At 35.8% G+C, this 20,083-nt stretch overlaps 2 protein-coding genes across 2 annotated transcripts in view; one reads left to right on the top strand and one right to left on the bottom strand.

Annotated features, from left to right (window-relative positions):
- Positions 1 to 20,083, top strand: part of IDE (insulin degrading enzyme) — a 149,303-nt gene that overhangs the window by 19,690 nt on the left and 109,530 nt on the right. The gene's annotated exons all lie outside the window — the stretch shown is intronic.
- KIF11 (kinesin family member 11) overlaps positions 1 to 20,083 on the bottom strand; it is a 44,539-nt gene that overhangs the window by 5,757 nt on the left and 18,699 nt on the right. The window contains exons 10-19 of the mRNA XM_079793455.1: positions 18,648 to 18,736; positions 16,872 to 16,959; positions 15,447 to 15,635; positions 14,602 to 14,809; positions 13,454 to 13,626; positions 9,967 to 10,092; positions 9,333 to 9,491; positions 6,920 to 7,026; positions 3,960 to 4,239; positions 1,692 to 1,914 (exon numbers count right to left, since the gene is read on the bottom strand). Coding sequence (XP_079649581.1) covers positions 1,692 to 1,914; positions 3,960 to 4,239; positions 6,920 to 7,026; positions 9,333 to 9,491; positions 9,967 to 10,092; positions 13,454 to 13,626; positions 14,602 to 14,809; positions 15,447 to 15,635; positions 16,872 to 16,959; positions 18,648 to 18,736 — 1,642 coding nt within the window. The remainder of the gene's footprint in view (positions 1 to 1,691; positions 1,915 to 3,959; positions 4,240 to 6,919; positions 7,027 to 9,332; positions 9,492 to 9,966; positions 10,093 to 13,453; positions 13,627 to 14,601; positions 14,810 to 15,446; positions 15,636 to 16,871; positions 16,960 to 18,647; positions 18,737 to 20,083) is intronic.

Raw genomic sequence — 20,083 nt, 5'->3', positions numbered from 1 at the left:
AACTCATACTCTCATAATTTACATAAGCATTTACTTTGTTTGCTTAACATTTATATTCCTAATTTTATTGAAAAAATATTATAGGACTCTTGGGGAATAAATACTTAGCATCAAATCCTTTTATAACTGCTTAAAAAAAAAACTTTTTAAAGTATGATTTATTTAACATAAAATTTACTGAATTTTTAGTAAATTTCCAGGGTGGGCAACCATTAACACAATCCAATTAATAACTCAATTACTCATCCTGTGCTAAATAGCTTGTTAAACTTTCTTCCATACTGGCTTCACTGAATCAGTATAGCCTACACTGACATTTGCAACCTCTGACCTCCCAAAACGGTGATCCATAAATGCCAATCTAACAGTCCATGACAAAATGAGAGGTACACATAACAAAATGCAGCCCTGGCCCAATAGCTCAGGTGGTTAGAGCATCATCTCGGTATGCCAAGGTTGCAGGTTCAATCCTTGGTTTGGGCACATACAGGATTCAACCAATGAATGCATAAATAAGTGGAACAACAAATAAATGTTTCTCTTTCTCTCTTCCTCTCTCATTCTCTAAAATAAATTTTAAGAAATAATGAAATATAAAGAGAAAAGAAAAAGGAAATGCACAATGTGGTAAGCTTTGCATTAAAATAGACTAATTTAACTACATTCCTGTTTTTTTTTAAAAGAAAGCTTTTATTGACTTGAGAGAAAGGAAGGAACAAGGAGAGAGACAGAAACATCGATGAGAAACATCAACATTGATCAGCTGCCTCCTGCACCTCTCTCACTGGGGACCCAGCCAGCAACCCAGGCATGCGCCCTGACTGGTGCCCTCTTGGTGCATGGGTCAACACTCAAACCACTGAGCAACACTGGCCAGGCTCTAATTTTTATATGAACAAAAAAATAGAGGAATGTAATTCAATAAATTACAGTTCTAGATAGATGGTTCATTTTGTTTATTTTTAAAATATATTTTATTGATTTTTTTACAGAGAGGAAGGGAGAGGGATAGAGAGCCAGAAACATCGATGAGAGAGAAACATCAACCAGCTGCCTCCTGGACACCCTCTACTGGGGATATGCCCGCAACCAGGATACATGCCCTTGACTGGAATTGAACCCGGGACCCTTCAGTCCGCAGGCCGACGCTCTATCCACTGAGCCAACATTTTGTTTATTTTTAAAATGTCCTCTCTTAAGACAAAGCCAGTTCCCCAAATTTTAGTAAAATTTTGCTGAATTATGATGCCCAAATTTTTAGGAGTATATGTTACCTATATCATTATATCTAATGCTTAGGTAAAGCTATTTTAGGGTTCTAATATTTCCATATTTGAGTTGATTACATGTGATGGTAAATTCCTATCAGGCTGTGGCAGGATCTAGTTTTCCTGAACATCTGGCACTGTATAAGGTTGAATTCCATTTCAAAAATTTTACCAATTCTATTTCCCTCTTAAAGTACCTGTTGGGACTGTCAAATTACAGGGGGAAGGTTAGGGAGAGGTGGGGAGATAAGACATCAACCAAAGGACTTGTATGCATGCATATAAGCATAACTAATGGACGCAAAACTCTGGGGGGTGAGGGCATGTATGGGTGTGGGGTGGGGGTGGGACAATGGTAAGATATGTACACATATAATACCTTAATAAAATAAATAAATAAATAAAATAAAATAAATAAAGTACCTGTTGGGATATCCAGCTTCAGATCCTGTTGCAGAAAGCAATTGAGCTTAGTCAAACCAATTTTTATGGTTTCATTAAGTTCTAGACTTTGTGCCATTAATTTTTCTTCATCAATATTTATCTGACCAAGAAAACTGTTACGGTGGTTCTCATTAACTTCTTTATGTCCACTTAATTTTTCAGTAATCTCTGAACTTGAAACCTCACAATTTTGGTTTACAACCTGTAAATAATACAAATGAGCTTTTATTATTAAAATCAAAGTTGCCAGTGTTTTATTCAATACATCTTTCCCGCTTACCTTGAAATTTTCTATAAAAAGTTTTAAAAACACATGCAGAAATAGAGAATTAACACCTCTGTATTTACTACTCAGCCGCAACATTTATCAACAAATGGGGTTTTAATCAAACAAAATTGGCCATTTACTCCTTTTCCCCTCAGGATTATTTTTGAAGCAGATCCTGTATCATTTCATCCATTTACTTCAGCATATATCTGTAAAGTGAAGAGCTTTGCAAGGCCATTCTCACATCAAAAAATTTAACACTACTTTATTTACATCAAATGTCTAATCACTGTTCAGATTCACCAGTTGTCTCAAGTGTTTTTCACAACTTGTTTGTTTGAATCAGAATTTATCATTAGAATCGGTTGATATGTCTTAAGGAGGTCCTATATAATTTATCATCCAAACGGAAATATTTTGCAGAGTGAAAGGGCCATTCTTAATAATTTCCGTAGTACAAAAGATGTATAAAAGAGGACCAACCCAGACAAACTAGGACTTAAGCCCTCTAGTCTTCATAATCTTTTGATACAGGTTTATCCTTCCTCATACTTTTCTCCTTTAAAATAACTTGTTGTTGAAGAAACCAGGTCTTTGCTCTATTGAATACCTCAAATTCTGGATTTGGTCAATTGCATCTCTATGCAATATTTTCATGTTTGTCTGTCCTCTGTATTTTCTTTTTTTTTTAATTTATTTTATTGATTTTTTTACAGAGAGGAAGGGAGAAGGACAGAGAGTTCGAAACATCGATGAGAGAGAGAAACATCAATCAGCTGCCTCCTGCACACCCCCTACTGGGAATGTCCCCGCAACCAAGGTACATGCCCTTGACCGGAATCGAACCTGGGACCCTTGAGTCTGCAGGCCGACGCTCTATCCACTGAGCCAAACCAGTTAGGGCTGTTCTCTGTATTTTCTACAAACTAGTTAGATCCAAAGGTTTGATCTAAATTAGGTTTCATTTTTGGCAAGAATATTTCATAGGTAGTACTAAAAGCACATAATACCTGGTTGTATTTCTTATGTTATGATTAATCAGTGGGTTTGGGTGTAGTCACCAAAACATTTTTCTTCATCCATTACCCTGCTAAACCAAGACAGAATTCTTTCGAGAGAGACAGATGGATACTCAATTGTTTCCCTTTATAACCAGTTTTCAGAATAATGCATTGCTTCCCTAGCATGCTCCAAAGAAGACCTATGAATTCATGAGTTTTAATGTATTTGATGTATTTTAATCTATTGTAGCAAACTCTTTTTATGCTCAAATCACACCATCTTTAAATAGAGGAGTTTCATCAGGTAGCTCCTAAGTCTTTCTGACATAAACCCACTAGTCTTTAATAGCTTCCTTATTGTTTGGTATGACAAGATCTCTAGGCTCATCTGATTCATTTCCTGCTTCAAACCTAAAAACAGCTAGTTCTTCATTAGCCCTGGTTCCTTTTAGTGAAAATAACTTATGTAGCTGAAAATACTTAAATTCTTTTACTAATTCCTAAGATTATTTAGTGAAATCCTGTTATTGCACAGAATGAAAAACCAAGCCAACCAAGGGCTCATGCAAATGTTAAGTTCAAACAAACCTACAAATCTTGTCCAGTATCCTCGGAGCAACCAGAACAACATCCTAAATACTTTAAGCAGTAACAGATTTGAATGTACTGAAGAAAAAAAATAAAAGGCATATAAAAGCGGAAGGTATTATACATCAAAAGACAGAGTGCCCTTATCTGAAGGAACTAACAAGTCAAATAACAAGGATACAGATCAGACAAACATTAAATAATTTTGAGATCTAGGAGACAAAAACATGAAACAAGACCATGTATAAGCTATACCAACTATAATATACTTTAAAATGTTGTCATTTATTATATTTTTAAATGTCTTTTGTTTTTAAACCAACCCTTAGCCAAGAATATTTAATTTATCACTATTTTCCCCAAAGTAGGTTCCAGTTACAAAGTTATTACCTCCAATAAGTTCTGAATTTCCTCTTCCCTTTTATTTAAACCAGATAGCCACTGTTCAGAAAAACCAAGTGCGCTTGTGTTCAGAGCCTCACATCTCTGTTCAATGTCTTGAGATGTTATTTCAAGGTTGCTATTGAGTTTATCACAGTGTTTTGCACACTCTTCAACCAATTTTGTACCTTCTTGGTTAAAATGTCTGAGTTCCTGTGATAAGCCATCAAAATCAGCACAAAACTTTGTACTGTGAGAAGTTGTTTTGCTGATTATATCCTTAGATTTCCTATAGGAAAAGAGACCAACATTGTTAAAATGGAAAACTTAGACTCAAAGGATTCACAACTTGCCCAAGATCACACAGCTCACAAATGGCATATTTAAACCCGGCAGTCTAGCTCCAGAGCCCTTGTTCCTACTAGTCTTCCACACGGCGAGAAGGAATGCTTTGGCCAGTGTCTTTTCACAGCAGACTGACATCACATCTGCCATTAGATGACCTTTGAAAATATCTTTTCTCATAAGGCCTTTCTCGGCTCTCCTCCAGATATGATGCTTTACTTCTACCTCCTAAAGTACTAACTATACAATTATCAAAATGAAATCTGTCCACATGTTTTATTTCTCCTACTGGATTATGTTATTTGAGGGCATCTACAGCCTCTAGTCTAATCCCTAAATGGTGCACAGTCATTGCGTTCTTTTACAGTTTTGCCTTGTTTATGACATAGATCATAAAAATTATAAACTTTATAAAATAAAAATTAACTATAAAGCTTTCTAATAATTAAAAGAAAAGATAGAAAGGGGGTGCTAATACAAGGTGACAAGAAAAGATTTGATTTGAGGTGGTGGGAACATGGTGCAATATACAGATCTTTGAAACCCACACCTAAAACCTATATGTTCATGTTGACCAATGTCAATTTAATTAATAAATATTAAAACATAAAAAAAATTTAAGCCCATCCAATGTGGCTAAGTGGTTGAGCGTCGACCTATGAACCAGGAGGTCATGGTTCGATTCCCAGTCAGGGCACATGCCCGTGTTTCTAGCTCAATCCCCAGTGGGGGGTGTGCAAGAGGCAGCTGGTCAATGATTCTCTCTTATCATGATGTTTCTATCTCTCTCTCCCTCTCCCTTCCTCTCTGAAATCAATGAAAATTATTTTTTTAAGTTAAAAAATAATATTGGTGTGTGACAAACTATACACATAGCACAAACGTAACCCTGACATAAAACTAACGTCAGTTAAAATATACATTTAACATTCATGTGGCTTCCTCCTCTCAGTCAGGTTCCCTTTAATAGCCTTCAAAGTCACTGTATAGCACAGGGGTGGGGAACCTTTTTTCTGCCAAGGGCCATTTGGGTATTTATAACATCATTCGCAAGCCATACAAAATTATCGACTTAAAAATTAGCCTGCTATATTTGAGCAAACGTTTAATTAACTCACCCCTAATGCCGTGGCAGGGCCGACCAAATGATTTTGAGGGCCTAATATGGCCCTCGGGTTAGATGCTCCCCACCCGTGGCAATAGCACCACAGAATTAAACTGAGGAATGAAAGTTACCGTCTATTACCACTAGATGGTACACCATGTGAGTAAACCAAGTGAGTAAGCATGTGTGTTAAAAACCAAAGTTCAACCACAGATTAAGTGGAAATGATCGAAAAAAAGTGTTTAAGTGGTAAACTTGGAGACTGTCAACACAAATCTATCCCCTCAAGGAATCACAACTTAGTAGGAAGATGAAATTTATTCAGAAGTGACTGCATACTATGACAGTAAATGCCGAAAGCAGGAGGTCTCAAACTTCAGTACACATAAATCTCACCTAGATTCTTGGGCCCTATGCCTGATTAAATCTTTTACATGCACACAATGCCAAAAAGATAGGAAAAATGACTTGCTTAGGCCTTAAAGAAAGTATACCATGGTTCCCTTCCCTTCCTATTTCAATCCTACTCCTAGTATTTCCTTCAAAGCTATGGAATAAGCCAGAAATCCTAAGTCTAGACACTAGGAAAACAAAGTTGGGAAACACTTTCTAGATTCAGATTCAAGAAAGAAGAGTTCAGAATGGAACATGTACCAACAACAGGACTGAAAAACAGATGATAGGAGTTCGGTAGTAAGATAGGTGCTAGCCAGAATTCTACAGCAGCTCTGTTCAATAGAAATATAATGTTGAGTCACATATACAATTAAAAAACTTGTAGAAAGCAACAAATGAAAACAAACAAACAACCTCACAGACACAGACAACAGTATGGTGGTTAACAGAAAGGAGGAGGGGTAGGGAGGGAGAGGTCAAGAGAGTAAAGGGGTCCCCCAACTGAGGGACATAAATATTCTAGTCCTGAAAAAAGGAAGGTCATGAAAGACAAAAACTAAACAACTGCTCCAGATTAAAGGACACTCGAGACATGACAAATGCAATGCATGATCCTGGATTAAGCCCTGGACCAGGAGGGAAATTTTTTCCTTTTCCTATAAAGAACATTAGTGAGACAATTGACAAAATTTGAATTAGGTGTGCATATTAGATAATAGCAGTTATCAATATTAATTTTCTGATTTAAAATAATTACACTATGGTTATATAAGAGAGGATCCTTATTTTTAGGAAATACACATTGAAGTATTTATTGGAAAGTGAGCAATTACATCTATAATACATTCTCAGCTAGTTCAGAAAAGATATATATATATATATATATATATATATGTATATATATATATATATATATATATATATATATACACACACACACATATATATATACATACTTATATTTTAGAGGGGGGAAATAATGAGAGGAATGAGAATGATAAAGCAAACATAATAAAATGTTAAATGAGAAACTGGGTTGATTGTTTTTGTACTATTTGAAGCTTTTTATTCTGAAAATAATTTCAAGCAGAGAAAAGGTAAATGGATTTTTAAAACAACTTACTGCTCTGTATTTTTTTGGACATTATGAAGTGGTTTCTGGATGTTTTCACACTTTTCCTCCAAAGCACAGAATCTCTCTCCCCAAAGATTGATTAACTGGCAAAGTTCCTGTAAGAAAGGTGTGGGGAGGGGAAAAGATTGAAATTATGACACTTGAACTTTTTTCTACCCTGACATGAAGTACTTTTCCACAGGTGAGATTTATATAAATTCCTTACAAGAGGTCTTTACCTCTTTCCCACAGAGGGAAGCAGTGGAGTTTGATATTAAAAGGATTTTATAGGGATTAAAAAAATAGCAACTATACATCTCTTAACTAACCAAATACATTATGTTTGAGAACCACTTTGACAGATACATACAGTTGCTTCTTAACTGATGACAATACTGGAAGGAAAAAGTAATGCTGATAATCTCATCAGTCAAGCAGTCCAAAATTATTAGATTTTGTTATCAATTACTATAGCTGAAACATTTTACAGATGACATTAATAAAATGTTAATATAGAGTATTACCTTTGCTCATACTTGGCATCTTTCAAGCTCTTATAGGCTTACAATATGCTAATGACTTGTAGTAAAAACCTAGGAAGAGTTGAAAAGGCACCCAGCCTTATTCACTGTTCAGTCCATCTTTGAATAAGACATCAGCTGATAAAACATATCTAACACTTTGATTATAAATAAAGTCTTTCAGTATTTTTACTAGTCTCAAAGTAGAGGGAAATGCAGATATTATCAGATTTACCTATATGTAAATAGGTGTTCAGAGTTTTACATAATTGTTTTGTTAGTGTTCATTTAGTAAACTTGCTTCCTTAAACAGGGAAATCAAACCATCCATGCTAAAATACTTTTCAGATCATAGGTATTTTGTTTGTTTTTAAACATTTGATTACTAATTTTAAACATTTCAAAGCAGCTAATTTATAAAGAGTTGATCTACCTTAGAATATATACCTAAAAAATTCTAAGCAGGTTTAAGATAAATTCCCTATACAGAGGGTATAAGAAATTGCAGCAATTTCAAGTTGCAGGAATATATTCAAGAAATATATAGAAGATGACCTCAAAAATAAATGCCTTTTAGGCAACATAATCACCACCAGCACCACTGTAGGATGATCTAAATACTGCTTCATGCCCTAGCCCAGTGGTCAGCAAACCGCGGCTCTCGAGCCACATGCAACTCTTTGGCCCCTTGAGTGTGGCTCTTCCACAAAATACCACGTGTGGGCGCGCACGTACAGTGCGATTGAAGGAGTACCCTAATTAAGTTAATAACAATGTACCTACCTATATAGTTTGTTTAAAAAATTTGGCTCTCAAAAGAAATTTCAATCGTTGTACTGTTGATATTTGGCTCTGTTGACTAATGAGTTTGCCGACCACTGCCCTAGCCAGTTTGGCTCAGTGGATAGAGCGTTAGCCTGTGAACTGAAAGGTCCCAGGTTCAGTTCCGGTCAAGGGCACATGCCCGGGTTGTTGGCTCGATTCCCAGTGGGGGACTTGCAGGAGGCAGCGGATCCATGATTCTCTCTCATCATGGATGTTTCTCTCTCTTCCTCTCTGAAATCAATAAAAATATATTTTAAAAAAATACTGCTTCATGCTTGTGAGGGCTCTTTGTTTCCTCATTAGAAAACTGGGCTAGTAATAAATCCTGTATTTATATTGGTGGGAGAAATTAAACACATAAGTTGCTCAATAAATGTTAACTATGATTTTTACTAATTTCTGATAGTAATCCTTTCTCTGATAAGTTTCATTTTAAAGTTGCTTTATTTCTTACCTAAAAATCTTGGATATGTTATTCTTCTCATTTTTGGTGATATGGATATGAATTCCCTCTCCCTCATTTTCCCCTTTAAAAGGAATCCTTCACTACCCACTACATTATGTCAACAGTTTCACTGACCAAAGATTTCTGCCATGTAGTAATAACATCGCTTAATAAAAGTTTAGACATTCATTACACTGAGGAATAGTTTACATGGAGGAAGATAAAGCATGAATTACATTTATAATCAATTAATAAAAATTAAGAACTGTATTAATTTATTACAATTTAAATGCCTGACATCGAGGGGACAGAAATTGTAAGAGGAAAGCAGGGCATAGTTTATGAAAGTAACTATACATGTTACCACACACACAAAATAATTTATCAAGTTATAATGCAGACATGCAGGCTCACTCAAAATGCTTACATGTAGCAAATCCTCAAATATTAACCGATCAATAAAAGTATTCTCAATTATTTTATATTAATTACCGTTATAAGCAATAGTGGCTTTGGTATTTTCAGGTTTCTAAAATAGTTATAAAGCATTCAGGTTGTGTAACAGGGATTATCAAGTTAAAGATCATAAAATTTTCTTTTTTACACTCCCCACATCACCTAAATAAAATACCTGTGAATGGGTTTTCTTTATTGTCTTTAGTTCTTTCGTTAAATTTTCACATTGCTTCTGTGATTCAGCCAAGGAAGAAATTGCATTTTCTTGTAGTTCATGTAGATTGTCACACAGTGTACTGAGAAAGCCATCCATTTCCTTTTTCTGATCTTCTATCTTTGAAGAAAGATAATTAATTACTTTCTTAAATTAAAAAAAGTTATTTGTTTTTTTAATACATACAAAATAGAAAAGGTAGAAAACAGTAAGCAAAGTCCCTTTTTCTCTCCAGCTTCTAGAACCCCAGTTCCATTCCCGAGATGATTGCTACCATTTTTAAATACTTCCAGACATTTTATGTATAACTAGGCATATATGCATACATGTATAGATGCATTATCTTTCTCACCCACCATATGATAGCATGCTATATGTTACTTTGCCAACTTAAACATTTATCTTTATCATTCCCTCTAATTTTTCTTAGCCATCATTCTGCTGACTACATCAATGGCAGAGTATCTTAACTCCTCCCTCCTCTAGATTCCTTCTCAGAACCCATGGATTTTGCATGTAAATCTCCAGGTGTGGTTTCAGATAGTTTTTTTTCTTTTAAACAACAATTTGATTTGGAGATAACAACATTTATTACCTTATTAGCCACTGTCAGTGAAGTTTTGAAAATATGCTTTAGTTGACTATTGATTTTCAGTACAGCCAACACAGTGGGGGATAAAATTGTTTCCAGTGAACTTAGAAGGTCAGTCTTAAGTACATTCTGGTTTTTAAAATAAAAACAAACAAGTCTTAAAAAGAAAAATAATATTTTCACTTCCATAAATCTGGTTAAATGTCTTAAATACTTTGTTAACTAAACACACACATATTAAAATCATACGTGTCCATTTTCTATTCTTTAGAGCCTATTTGTTCCCAGAGCTTATATTCTGCATAAATCACTTAATCCTGCCTATAGTAATTAAGAAAATGTCAACTTATACAACAGAGTCCTAACAATCTAATGCAACAAAACTCAGAAGAATTCAGAAGAGGGGGAAATGATAGTCATTTGATAAAATTTCAGTATTACAAGTACAGTTTAACAAAATAAATTTCAAGTAATTTAGGTTCTTAGTCATGAAGGCGGAAATCAAATAGCTTTCAAATCAATAAAGAAAAAAATTAAGAACTAAAAGGGCAAAAAAAAAGTAGGCTTTGGGCTGGAGGTATTTAACTTTGAAGACCTCGTGATTTATATCCTACTATATCAGAAGAACTTGTCAGATTCTTGTTCTTGTCAAGGCATCTGGGAAGTTGAAAATGTAGTGTACATTCAGAATTTTATAAAAAGGAAAAAAAAAATTCTGACCTAAGCTCCTTTGGTCTAGGACCAAAGCTTCTTGCACTAGAACATGGGTGAGAAACTGTAACAGAAATTATTAGGCCCAGCCAGCATGGCTCAGTGATTGAGCATCAACCTATGAACCAGGAGATCATGGTTCGATTCCATCAGAGCATATGCCCAGGTTATGGGCTCAATCCCCAGTGGGGAGCATGTAGGAGGCAGTCGATCAATGATTCTCTCTCATTGATGTTTCTATCTCTCTTTCACTCTTCCTTCCTCTTTGAAATCAATAAAATAAAAATAAAAATAAATTATTAGTAAACTAGAGGCCCGGTGCACGAAATTCATGCCCTAGGGAGGGGGGCGTTCCCTCAGCACGGCCTGCGCCCTCTCACAGTCCAGGACCCCTCGGGGGATGTCCACCTGCGGGTTGGACATCCCTCTCACAGTCTGGGACCCCTCGCTTCTTACCACCCGCCTGCTTGCTGCTCCTTACTGCTCCTCAGCACTGCCATGGAGGCAGGAGCGACTCCCACCACCACCGCTGCGCTCGCCAGCCATGGGCCCAGCTTCTGGCTGAGCGGCGCTCCCCCTGTGGGAGTGTACTGACTACCAGGGGGCAGTTCCTGTGTTCAGTGTCTGCCCCCTGGTGGTCAGTGTGCATCATAGCGATGGGTCGTTCTGGTCATTCCACCATAACGGTCGCTTAGGCCTTTATTATATAGATACTTAAAAAGCTACTAGTATTCCTTGGAAAAGAACTACCATTCTAATTTCAACTTATTCTGTGCGAGCAGCAGTCATCTCTGACTCAAGCAATGCTTATGACTTGGTTTATAACATGGTAGAAGAATTATAAATACAGATGATCACTTAGTAAATGGATCAATTTCTAAAAATTAAATATTGCCCAGCCAGTGTGGCTCGGTGGTTGAGCATTGACCTATGAACCAGGAGGTCACAGATTAATTCCCAGTCAGGGCACATGCCTGGGTTACAGGATCAATCCTGTAGGGGGCATGCAGGAGGCAGCTGATCAATGATTCTCTCTCATCATTGATATTTATATCTCTCTCTCCCTTCCTCTCTGAAATCAATAAAAGAATATATACACTGAGTGGCCAGATTATTATGATCTCTGAACGCATAATAATCTGGCCACTCAGTGTATATCCTATATAATAAAAGGCTAATATGCAAATTGTCCCCTTGACCAGGAGTTCGACCAGCAGGCAGGCTGGCCAACGCCCACATCCCCTCCCCTTGGCCAGGCTGGCCGGACCCCACCCATGCACAAATTCATGCACCGGGCCTCTAATATATATATATATATATATATATATATACTTTTACACACACACACACACACACACACACACACTCTGGCCAGATTATTATGCATTCAGAGATAATAATAATCTGGCCACTCAGTATGTGTGTGTGTGTGTGTATATATATATATATATATATATATATATATATATATATATATATATATATACCGTATTTTCCGGCGTATAAGATGACTGGGCGTATAAGATTTTCCTGGGTTAAAAAGTCTTATACGCCGGAAATTACGGTGTGTATGTATGTGTGTGTATATATATATATATATATAAAAGTAACTAAGTATAAACAGTATCTTTTAACTTTGTCAAGCTTGGGTGATTAGAGAAATCTATCAAAAATGTCATACAAGAAATGAATCTAGGTAGAGTGTCAGCTACATTTGTAGCATCTACTTGGATCATGTTCAGTAAATATTATTTAACTCAAAAAGAGACGCAGAGAGCCTACACAAAGAAGAAAACTAAGTAAGTGATATGGCCAAGAACTTCCTAGATAAATCATACAACTACAAAATAAGAGTATAATACAAATCAGGTATGGAGGAGGCATCTACACTAATAAAAGAGAAAGATGCAAATTGACCATGCCTTCATGATACCCACCAGCCAATCAGGAGTGGGTATGCAAATCAAACCAACAAAGCTGGCAGGTTAATTTGCATACGCAGACGCTGAGTGGCCAGGGAACAACGCAGGCATTCCGCACCGCCCCAGCTGCTCCGGGCCTCTGGGCAGGGTGGGAAGGTAGAAAGGCGGCTCTGGGCCAGAGCAAAGGCAGAAAGGCGGCTCCAGCCAGAGTGAAGGTGGTACCGGAAGCCAGGGGGAAGGGAGGCCCATTCTTGCATGAATCTTCGTGCATCGGGACTCTAGTTAAGTATAATTAGTTGAGTGACTGCTATAGAACTATGAAAAACAACCTTACAATTATAGCCTAGGAGGGCTTGATCATACCAATCTGACCTCACAAATTATTTTATGTGTTTCTAGAATTCTATCTTCTAAGTTATTTTTCTTGTACATATTTCTGTATTAATGTAGTTTTAAAATTAACCACATAATGTCTCCTTCTGATTGAGTCCATGTAACATCAGCAGGATGATTCCAGGACCCAGCGGAAAAATAATTTACTATTTCTGAGCCAGGTGGCAGGTTATGGGTCCCTTGAATTCATCTGTAGCTAAACCTACCCTTTTGAGTTATTAGAAGGTGTAATGTTGCAAGATATAAGTGAAAAAAGTCTCAAAGGTAATTATATGCATTTGGAAAGTATTCTTTCTGAGAAAGAAAAACAGTGGAGAGATTTGTCTTTAAAATATAAACCTACTCTCTTAAAGTAATATGTTTATCACTGTGTCAAGTAAAGCTAAGATGAAAGAATACTTAACATAGTTTTTGAGGACTTAGCAAACATAACCCTTCAAAAATACTTTAAAATATTTACTAACAAGCGATGTCTGAAGTACAGTTTTACTTTCTTCTGCTAATGACTGTTCTTCTAATATCATATTAGAAATCTGAGAAACATGTTTAGACACATTTTCTGGAACAGATGAGAGAGATCCAAGTGCTGTTGTAGTAATGGTGTCTAATGCAAAAACACTGGAAGACAGCAGGTTACCTGTAACCAAAAAAAAAAAAAAAAAGAAAAGAAAAAAAAAGATGCTGACTTTAGCATTAACATATTTAAATACAGTTTGAACTACCCTGAAGTGATTGGCAAAATTATATCTCTGTTGTGGAAATTCGTCATAACAAATAAGCTTAACGTAATTGTCTCACTACATAAGCAAGGAAACATTTTAAATATAAATTATATTTGTTCTACAGTATTCTGTAAAGTTTCTGTAGTGTATCAGACCCATAACTATAACTCACAGTAAACAAAGAACTAGAACACTCTAAAATTAATCTCTAACTAAAAGTAATATACAGTATTGCAGTAGGTATAAGAGGTTATAGAAGAAAAGAGAAACTAGAAATCAATAAACAAATTTTATAGCACTTGGCTTAAAATGATAGACTCTAGGTGATTTAAACAATTTTTACATTTCTGCATCTCCCAAATTTTCTATAATGAGGATAATACTTTCATAATAAATAAACTAATACTTAGGAGATTTGTGCCCCCCCTTCTTACCCCCATGAAGATAACAACAATGGTTTGTTTTAAAATGATATGTATCACTTCAATACATATTCTGACAATACAGCAAACATTCAAGATGTATATTCTCAAAAGAAAAAAGATGCAAAATGTTTATGTACAGAAAATTTCGAGAAACTCAAGAAATTTAACAGCAGTGTCTATAGAGAATGAGACAGGGTCAAGGTTAAAAGGACTTTTCTAAAAGTTTATACACTTAGTTATTGTTTAATAAATGTTATTTTATAGAAAACAGGAAAAAACAACCCAAGTAAGATTTGTTTTCATTTGAAGGCAGTGAAAGTATTAATTTCTAGTCTGAACATAGTGTGTGCACTAGAAGAACTAGTGACACTATCTATCACCTGAATTTTTTTATTTTAAACTATGCTTTTAAATTAGTCTCCCATTAAACACACAATTACAATCATTAGAAATGCTTGAACTTACCAAACAAGGTCTTGTGAACTTCCAGCATGGTCTTTTGTTTTGAGCTGCCATCCCTTATTAATTCTTTCATATTATTAAACAGGCTATTCAGATTTTTGCCAAAAATATCCTGAGCTTCTGCATTGTGCTCATCAACTGCCTTCTTACGATCCAGTTTGGAATGGAGACCGGATACATCTTTTGTAGTTTCTTCAACTGTGTCAAGCAACTATATATTATTTTTAAAAAATAAATGTTGATAAGATGGATATGACAAAAGCTGTCTACGAAAGTATCTGTGCTACATAAGGATTGCTCGCATTGAGAACTTGAAAGTTTTATATATTGCATCAGAAGAAATTTTAAAACTCATGCTAATTTACCTAAGAATGTTTATTTCCCCTTCCTAGCCATCTAGACAAGGAAAACTGAGTTTGCCAATTATAGTAATTATACTGCCCTACAAGTTTTTTGCATATTATGTGTTCTTATTTCCTCAAAAATATACCTAATAAAAAATTAAAAACTTTCAACAACTTCCATCATTAGAAGGTCCTAAAATCTTGATTACTGATTAACTCCAATCATGACCATAGGAAAAAGTATTACATCATTATTTTAAATGTCCATAAGGAATATTAAAATCATGTTCTATTTTCAAAACTTCTGGAAGCTCTTTCCTTAATCTAGCATCTCCAATGAGGAAAATTTAGATGAAATAAAATAACATTTTTTAAAATTGACAGAAATGTGAATTTGGGGTGAATAATAGAATTTCACAATTAATGCTACAGACAGCGAAGTAATTTACTTCTACCCATTCGCTAATTCCTTCAATGCAAATACAATCAAAACAAAGGACAAACCTTGCTGGCAGTATCATGAAGTTTCTTCTCAGTGCTTTCCAAAACTGACGACACATACTCTTCTTTAACAAGCTGTAATTTAGTTTCTTGTAAATGTTTTTGAGTGGTTTTAAGTTCCTGTGTCTTGTTTTGCAGGTCAGATTTACACTGATCAAGTTCATTTTTATTATCCACGAATAATTCTGTAACCTAAATATAATACATTAAACATTTTTTAAAGAATTAAAGTGCTGAACTGATTGGTGAGACACCTAGCTGGTTCATAATATAATATTAGAACCAAATTATTTCCATGCAAAATTGTAACAAGTTGTAAGTTACCAGGTAGGTTAGTACATTTTATATGGCATCTGGTTTCTTCCTGTAAGTTAATTAAAAACAAATAAAACAGGTCTAGTGTGGTGGTAATAATTCTTCGGGATTTATCCAACACTGCCAATGTGAGGCTGGCACAAAAGGATCAGGTCTTTACATCTAAGTTATTTAACATCTGTTTTCTCCCAACATCCCATTCCCTCATCTGATAAACATATTAATGAAAAAGTCTCAGCATTCACTATTTTTTTAATATATGTTTTTATTGATTTCAGAGAGGGAGAGGGAGAGAGAAACATAAATGATGAGAGAATCATTGATCGGCTGCCCCCTACTGGGGATCGAGTCCGCAACCCAGGCATGTGCCCTTGACTGGAAGCAAACCTGGGACCCTTCAGTCCACAGGCCGACGCTCTATCCACTGAGCCAAAACAGCTGGGGCTCAGCATTCACTATTTAGCTTGACCAATAAAATCACACATTTCAATTAATTTCTTGTAATGTTGCATTGATGTGTCAAAATAGTTTCTGCTCTGACCAGTAGCTCAGTTGGTTAGAATGTCATCCTGATATGCCAAGGTTGAAGGTTCTATCCCGGGTCAGGGAACATACAAGAATCAACCAATGCCTGGTTGGTGTGGTTCAGTGGTTGAGCACTGACTCATGCACTAAGAAGCCATCAGTTCGATCCCATTCAGGGCACATGCCTGGGTTGTGGGCTTATTCCCCAGTGAAGGGCATTAAGGAGACAGCCAAGCGATGTTTCTCTCTCATCTATATTTTTAACTCTCTCTCCCTCTCTCTAAAATCAATAAAAACATAGTTTAAAAAAAGATTCAATCAATGAACGTATAAGTAAGTGGAACAACAAATCGATATATTTCTGTCTCTCTCCCCAAGTTCCTCTCTCTAAAATCAATCAATAGTTTAAAAAATTTTTAAATAGCTTCTTCATTACAATTGTGACAAATTATGATACAACTTATTTTCAGTATATGGGTCAGCCCCATATACTGAAAAAAATCTTAAAAATATAGATCCCTCACATTCTGAAATTTTCTTTAAATATTTGCTTTTTACATAATATTCAATATTGTTTGGAATGCTTACCCTACTTAGCTCCTCCTCAAGGGCACCAATTTTTTCAATCAGTTCTACAATCTGGTCTTCTTGAACAGTTAGTTTTCCATTCATGGCTCTGAAATAAAGTTTAATATGAATTTAACAATTAGCATTTTTTCCCTAATTCCTAAACAATTTATTCTAACACAATTGTGGCAGTTGCACATCAGCTTTGCCATTTGTCACTATCATGAAAATGATGCCTAGGTGTGTCAATAAGCAATACACACAAATTGCAAAAAATGAATGTATTCTTTGTCCTTGTTTAATAATTGTTTTCCCGTTATCTCCATTTTGAAACCGAGAATCCCTACCCATAGGGGAAGAAATGTGTGTATATAAAATTTGAGAATCAATGAAGTTAACAAAAGAATACAACTCACATAAAAAAGAGATAGGGGGGAATACAACCTAAGTGTCTGTAATCAGGAATATGGAGCATAAACAGGACACAAAACTGGAGAACAGAATTAAAGCATGACAGAGCAATTACACCTCTCACTGCCTACTATACCCAAATATACCACAACACACGTCATTATCAAACCACCACAGAAATCCTCAGGAGAGCAAAGGATTATTCTCTAGAGCAGATCCTCAGCCTCAGCACTACTGACATCATTTTGGGCCAGATAATTCTGATTTAATGGGTCTCTGATTTCTTGAGCATTAGCAAGTTTCAGAAGTGAATGCTGTCTTTTGTATTCTTTATCTTCCAGTTCCTTCATAACTACCAACAATTTTCTATTCCACATTGTGCTAAATGGCACAGATTCTTTTGTGAGTACAAATTTCCTCAAATTATTAGCTGGAGATATTGTTCATTAAAGGAAAAGTTAGAACTGAGGTACAAAAGGAGAATTAGTTCTAACAGTCTTTTTATTGTTGTTCATCCTCACCCAAGGATATTTTTCCATTGATTTTTTTTTTTTTTTTTGAGAGAGAGAGAGTCGGGGAGGTGGAAGAGAAAGAGAAAGAGAGAGATTGGTTGCCTCCCACATGTGCCCCAACAACCAAGGTTGAACCTACCTTGGGTGTAGGATCAAACCTACAACCAAGGTATGTGCTAACAGTCTTTTGATTAACTTTACTTTGAACAAACTACTCCAGGGCTTTAAAAAAGTGAACAGATTAGTGGTTGCTGGAGGTTACGGATCACTGGAGAAGAACGTGGATATGAATATAAAGGGTCAGCAAAGGGAGATTTTTGAGATGATAGCTCTGAACTACACAAATATACAAACTTGAAAAAATGATACATTTATACACATACACTGTACCAATATCAACTTCCTAGTTTTGATAATGTAGTCAAGTTACTTAAGAGGTAATCAATTGGGGAAACTGGATGGAAAATACATGGGACCTCTTTGTACTCTTCTTGTAATTTCATGTGAATCTGTAATTATTTAAAAAATAAAAAATAGCCCTGGCCGGTGTGGCTCAGTGGTGGAGCGCAGGCCCTCACACAGGTTGGATTCCCAGTTAAGGGCACGTGCCTGGGTTTCAGGTTCGTGCCCTACCCCAGGTGTCTCTCTCTCCTCCCTTCTACTCTCTCTAAATAAATGAGAGAAAAAAAGTTAATATAAAATCTTTTTAAACTGTTTGATAAGTACTTGTTAATATCAAAAGAAAAACAAGCATTGTAAAAAGAACAACAAATAAAGATTTTATTTACTGTCCAATAAGTAAATTTTACTTCCAACAGCCTGTTATCAGAAAATACTTATTCTTGGAAATTAATTTCCATAGCTAATGGCTTACCTAAAATTCTCTTCAGAAATGTACACCCCATTTTTTTCACGGGCTGCAGTAAGATCTCGTTTCAGACGCTCTATCTCTTCTGTATATTCCTACACAAGAAGAATATTGAAGGTGTCAATATAGAACAATCTTTTTTAAAATTTGGTTTGGGGAGGATATAAAAAATATAAAAAGTTAGCCGTTTTATCTTTTTTAAATCATAAAAATGTATGATAAAAAATAATAGCCATACTTTTCATTCAATATTAACCTGTACAGAATAGTCTTTCAACAGCTTTCAAAGAGCCTTTAAATTTACTCATTATAACAATATGGGCTTCTGAAAAAAACACCACACAACCTCCAGTACCCAGGTTAGTCTTCAAGTGGCATTTCACACTAAAAAACACATCAGGATTTTTTAGAGAACTATCTGACTCTAGAGTTGGGGCAAGAAACATTCAAGATGATCCTAGAACATTTTGTCAAACAAAATAAAAACGAAGCTAAAAAATCTTAAGATAATGAAAAGGGCTCAAGAAATCACTTGGAGCCCTAACCGGTTTGGCTCAGTGGATAGAGCATTGGCCTGCGGTCTGAAAGGTCAAGGGCATGAACCTTGGTTGCAGGCACATCCCCAGTAGGGGGTATGCAGGAGGCAGCTGATCAATGTTTCTCTCTCATTGATGTTTCTAACTCTCTAACCCTCTCCCTTTCTCTCTGTAAAAACTCAATAAAATATTTAAAAAAAAAAAAAAAAGAAAGAAATCACTTGGAGAAGTTACCATAGGTCAAAGGAGAAACAATTTGATCATCACTGAGGATAATAGCTACAATGAATTAACACAAAAATTTTTAAGTCCGTGAGTTTATAATGACATTAAGAAAGCTAGAAAACCACCCTGGCCAGGTGGCTCAGTTGGTTGGAGCATTGTCCCATACACCAAAAGGTTTTGTGTTCAATTCCCTGTCCAAGAGGCAACTAATCTCTCTCTTTCTCTCTCTCTTCCCTCCTCCCTCCCTCCCTCTCCTGGCTCCCTCCCTCTCTCTGTCTTAAAAAAAAATTTTTTTTCAATTAAAAATCATATCTTCGGATGAAAAGAAAAAAAGCAAACTAGAAAAATCAATGCATTATTCTCAAAACTGTCAAATAAAGGAAATAAATCAAGCATTTTTCCTGCCTTTCTATAAGAAGTATATCCTAGGGCAGTAGTCGGCAAACTGCAGCTCGCGAGCCACATGCGGCTCTTTGGCCCCTTGAGTGTGGCTCTTCCACAAAATACCACGGCCTGGGCGAGTCTATTTTGAAGAAGTGGCGTTAGAAGAAGTTTAAGTTTAAAAATTTGGCTCTCAAAAGAAATTTCAATTGTTGTACTGTTGATATTTGGCTCTGTTGACTAATGGGTTTGCCAACCACTGCCCTAGGGTAGCTGAGGGCAAGTTCCTCATTATAGAGG

The sequence above is a fragment of the Cnephaeus nilssonii genome (assembly GCF_951640355.1).
Source record: "Cnephaeus nilssonii genome assembly, chromosome: 16".
NCBI lineage: Eukaryota > Metazoa > Chordata > Mammalia > Chiroptera > Vespertilionidae > Cnephaeus > Cnephaeus nilssonii.
Note: the sequence above shows the minus strand (reverse complement) of the source record. Positions and strands in the feature narration are given on the sequence as shown.